The 4,444-nt window shown below is 39.2% G+C and overlaps 1 protein-coding gene across 1 annotated transcript; it reads left to right on the top strand.

Annotated features, from left to right (window-relative positions):
• Window positions 1–391: 391 nt before the first annotated feature.
• On the top strand, window positions 392–2,948 carry sem1 (SEM1 26S proteasome subunit). The gene is made up of 3 exons (XM_088090270.1): window positions 392–552; window positions 1,034–1,127; window positions 2,748–2,948. Exons 1-3 carry the CDS (start codon window positions 477–479, stop codon window positions 2,788–2,790), a joined length of 213 nt encoding a protein of 70 aa, XP_087946396.1. The 5' UTR covers window positions 392–476; the 3' UTR covers window positions 2,791–2,948.
• The last annotated feature ends 1,496 nt before the right edge of the window (window positions 2,949–4,444 follow it).

Here is a 4,444-nt window from a genome sequence, read left to right as displayed (position 1 = left end):
TGCTAGAGTGCATAAAAAGCATTAAATAGACTTTTTTTGTTTTATTTTTATTTTTAAAAAAAGATGTCATGGGAGGATACCCTTGACCCCTCATGCCCTAGATTTAGCCCGTGGGCCATAAGTTGAGTATCAGTACCATAGTGCATAAAAAAGCACAAAATTGAGTTTGTTTATCAAAAAGCATGATTAACATGAAAAACATGAAACAGTTCTGCTTATGCGCCCAAAGTAAAAGTCATATTACCCCCTCCCCATTCAAAGCAGTCTAAGGTCTGATGCATACCAATGTATAGCGCATTGAATTTCCTTGTAAAATGATGTGCTACATACAAACAAGAGCATGCCCTAAAGCATGGTGACTGCTGCGTTTCCTGGCGCAGTTTCTACCCGCTCGAGCAGCTTCAGCGTGTCAATCCTGCGTCACAGAGCCATTCATTACACAGCGGCAACGCAGCGACATCACAACCACCGAAAACATGTCAGACAAGAAACAGACCGTGGATCTGGGCTTACTGGAGGAGGATGATGAGTTTGAAGAATTCCCAGCCGAGGGTAAATAATTCAGATTATATTCGAAGCCATATTGCTGTTGTTTTCTTTTTTACAACAGAAATATGGTGGTTTTCCTGTCTGGGCCCTGCAGCAGTGACTCAGCTAGCCTAGCCATGCTAGCCTTAGCAAGCGATTAGCTGAATTGCAGGTAACACGCCACAGCCAGCTAAAAATAACCGAATTAGTCAACTGACGGAGTTATTAGACTGTTATTTACGCAGCCATCGTGCTTTTATTATTTCACATTTGCGTATCTGTTATTTTTCTAGCGTGTCTACCTTAGCTCCCGGGCTAACGTTAATGCTAGACGACAAGCTAAAGTCTTAGCCGTTTATGTAAACAGCTACAACTTCAGCAAAGGAGGACGTTTACCGACAAAACAATCAATGGTGTTTAACGTTGTCTTTGACTGACAATTAAGGATTTGTCAACTGCAGTTTTGTTTTCTAATGCTGGTGATATCTCATTGTATGTTTTAAAGATTGGACGGGGCTGGATGAAGATGAAGACGCTCATGTTTGGGAAGACAACTGGGATGATGACAACGTAGAGGATGATTTCTCAAATCAGCTCAGGTAATCTGGAAACTGTACACAATACGATTAACACCGTTAACCCACATCATAGGTTGTAAGTGTATCTGCTACGCCAAATCAAGTAATCAAGATGCTCAGTCAGTTTGGTTTATTTTCATAGATAGTGTGGCTTTAAGAGGGCACCAAGTTATTGAGGGTTTTTTTGTTATGGACTATTTTCTCCTAAATTACTTGATGCCATACAGGCTAAAGCTTTTTCCATAACATACAGTACACGAGATACACATTTGATTATATTTTTAACATAGACTGACTGGAACCATTGATAACATGTATGCACAGATAAATTAACCCTTTAGTGACAGAGTGACCTTTCCTTCAATAATTTGCACTACAGTAATGATATAATACATTGATCCTTGAAAGATTTCCAAAAATTACTGTATGATTAACTACTTTGGTTTTATGTGTGAACTGTTATTTTTGTTAACTTTTATGTACTGCGAGATATTACTGTAAAACCAATGGGACTTGTTTGAACCTATTCCTCTCTGTATATTACTTGTGTAAATGTGTGTCATGACATGAAGTTACAAGCATGACTGAGTAAACACAATGTGCTCACATATATATGGAAGCAAATGCTACTGATCAAATTGGTTAAAACAGCAGTAGACATTCTGACAGGACTAGTTACAAGTGATTTTTTAAATTAAACTCAGGCCTGTGTGGTTCAAAACTGTAATTTTTCAGCAGTAAAAACACATTTTTACATTTGGCCATGGCTCATACAATTTTATACAAGTAGGAGTTCAGGAGTTAAAACAATTTTATCACGCAAGAGTTGATGTACATTCATTGCTTTTAAATAGAAATTTGCATAGCAGTCAATGGCACAACGCAGAGACATTTATGCTCTGAAGTCAGAATTATTTTTGAAAAATAAATTTAAAAAAAACATACGGCAAAATTTCCTCACAGGTCCTTGGAATACGAGAATGAAATTCACTTCAAATCTTACAGTATCTTTACAGGTGAAGGAAGGTTGCCTCTGATATACAGCTTGAATTTTGGGTCTAGAACTTTAAGAAGCTAGATTTTGCAGATGTATTAATGCATCATGCAATTTGGAAATAGCAAGAAACGTGTAGTACATTTGCACTCTTTACAGCCATATTTCAGCTCCTGGCTCATGCTGCTAATTGCAGTGGGCTGCATATTTCACTTCTGTCTGAAATCATGCCATAACAACTGCACATTACACGTCAAAGTTATCATCATTAGGTTAGTTATGCTTATACTCACACTTATTGGATAATCAATAACTGTTAAAAGATATGTGGCTGGTCTGCTTTTATTTGAGTACACTTTAGACAGTAACATGCCATTGTTTTATTTAGGCCAATTATGATGGCCGTGCTATTAAGTTGTTTCATAAAGATATCATTATTGTTAAAGGGCACAGCTGCCATGCATACAGCGTATATATGTGTGTAATCATCAAATCCATAGCTGCATGCATTATGTAATATTTATATATTTCTTCACTCCCATCTCTTAATGGTTCTCACAATCAATAGCAGAGTGTACTTGTGTCTCAACCACCCACCTGTAATCATCTCTACTGACTTGATCTTTCTTTCCTTCTCCTCCCTGCAGAGCTGAGCTGGAAAAACATGGTTACAAGATGGAGACGTCTTAGCGCCTGGCAAGGCCTTTCAGTATTTGAAGACATCAGATATGGACTTTTATATTTGAACATTATCGGTTGACCCCACACACCAACGGAAGAGATGATGTTCATTTGTTTCTCTTTTTTTGTAAGAAATATTGATTAAAAAGTAAAGTGTTTGGAGAAAACAGTTTGTTTTGACTGTTTTTACTTACCAACTTACAATGTAAATGTTAAGAAGACATTTATAGCAGGGTTGCCACATGTCATTGAAATCTTTGAAGGTTTGTGATTTTTTGGGGGGGGAAAATCATTGCCCATGCAAATTGTTATAACACTTAGTAACCTTGATCCATGTCTCAAACTATGTCGTAATGTTGGCTCCTTGAATTTGAGGAAAATGGGCCTGGAAAGTCTGTGAAAAGTCCTTGAATGTGATGTTTAAAAAATGTGGGAACCGTGTTACAAATGAAACATGCTATTAGTTACACGTTACGTTTGAGTTTATTTTACTAAAAGGAATATTTCACCCACAAATTGAGCATTTGTAAATCACTTAGTCATGCCTTGTTACCTTGAATTGAAGACATTTTCTTCTTGCATGCCTTCACAGATGCTGAACATACCGACTTATCGACTGACTTGGGACCACATTTGTAAACATTAAAACCGCATGACTAATTGATTCACATATGGGTCTTTTTGTTTTTGATATATTCCTTAAATATTGAATTAGATCTACGGACTGGTCTAACCTAAAAAAAATGATTGCCTTCCTCTAGTAATTGCAGGAACATAGCTGACATTGAGTGACAATGTCAATGACAATGTGAAAAGTCATAGATAAAAACATAATTGCATTCATGCCTCTAACCCATGGCTAAATTTCACTGGTGCTGAAATGGTCATTACCAAAAATTTAGCCCTTGTCTTTCTGTTTCACCTGGTTCTCAGACTCTCGGACCGATGCATGAACTTAATCCATCTTTGCGGTCATTAGGTTTTCTATGGCAGATGACTCTGGGTTTGGCTCAAACATCTGCAGATTCGTCTTTGTAAGAGCTGTTGATTCTCCTCAAAAGCACACTCGCCAAGTCAACGTAATCTTCCTGTAATGGACGGCTTGTTCTTGCCCTCTGACTTTTTTTCAGACTATATGATTTATTGGAGTCCACATGCTCAACAGAATTTATCAGAGATACTCATGATGATTTTGTAGGAGCCATTCTTTTATGTAAAGCTCTGTTTAGCAAAACTGTCAAAGTGATGCCTGCATGACAGAGGAAGAGAGTAGAAGTGTTCACAGGGGGGGGGATGTACATAAGCTGTGTGCAGTGGAAGTACACACAGTGCAAACAAGTGTGTGTAAGTGTGTTTGTGGTGCGTGCTCCACACATACAGAGGCAGTTCCTCTGCACTGTGCTGTATAACAGCCCCCTTCCCTCTCAGCCCCACAGCGCAGGGCTGAGTCCCTGAAGGAGAGATTATCCACTGCCGTGTTTGTCAGAGGCAGGGAGGGGGTCTCAGCATGGGGCCTCCCAGCCTGCCTTGCCTGGGCCTGCCCCTACTGCCAGCCAGGCCCTTCTCTTCCGCTTGGCACAGCGGGGACTCTTGTACTGAACCAGAGGCCAATTTATCCCCGCCACACTCCCCCGGCAAAATGATTTCTCTCAGTGTTTTGTCG

The sequence above is a fragment of the Plectropomus leopardus genome, chromosome 17 (genome assembly GCF_026936395.1).
Source record: "Plectropomus leopardus strain MGB_pleo_1.0 chromosome 17, ASM2693639v1, whole genome shotgun sequence".
Taxonomy (NCBI): domain Eukaryota; kingdom Metazoa; phylum Chordata; class Actinopteri; order Perciformes; family Serranidae; genus Plectropomus; species Plectropomus leopardus.
The sequence above is the reverse complement of the archived record's forward strand: the minus strand, read 5'-3'. Positions and strand labels throughout refer to the sequence as shown.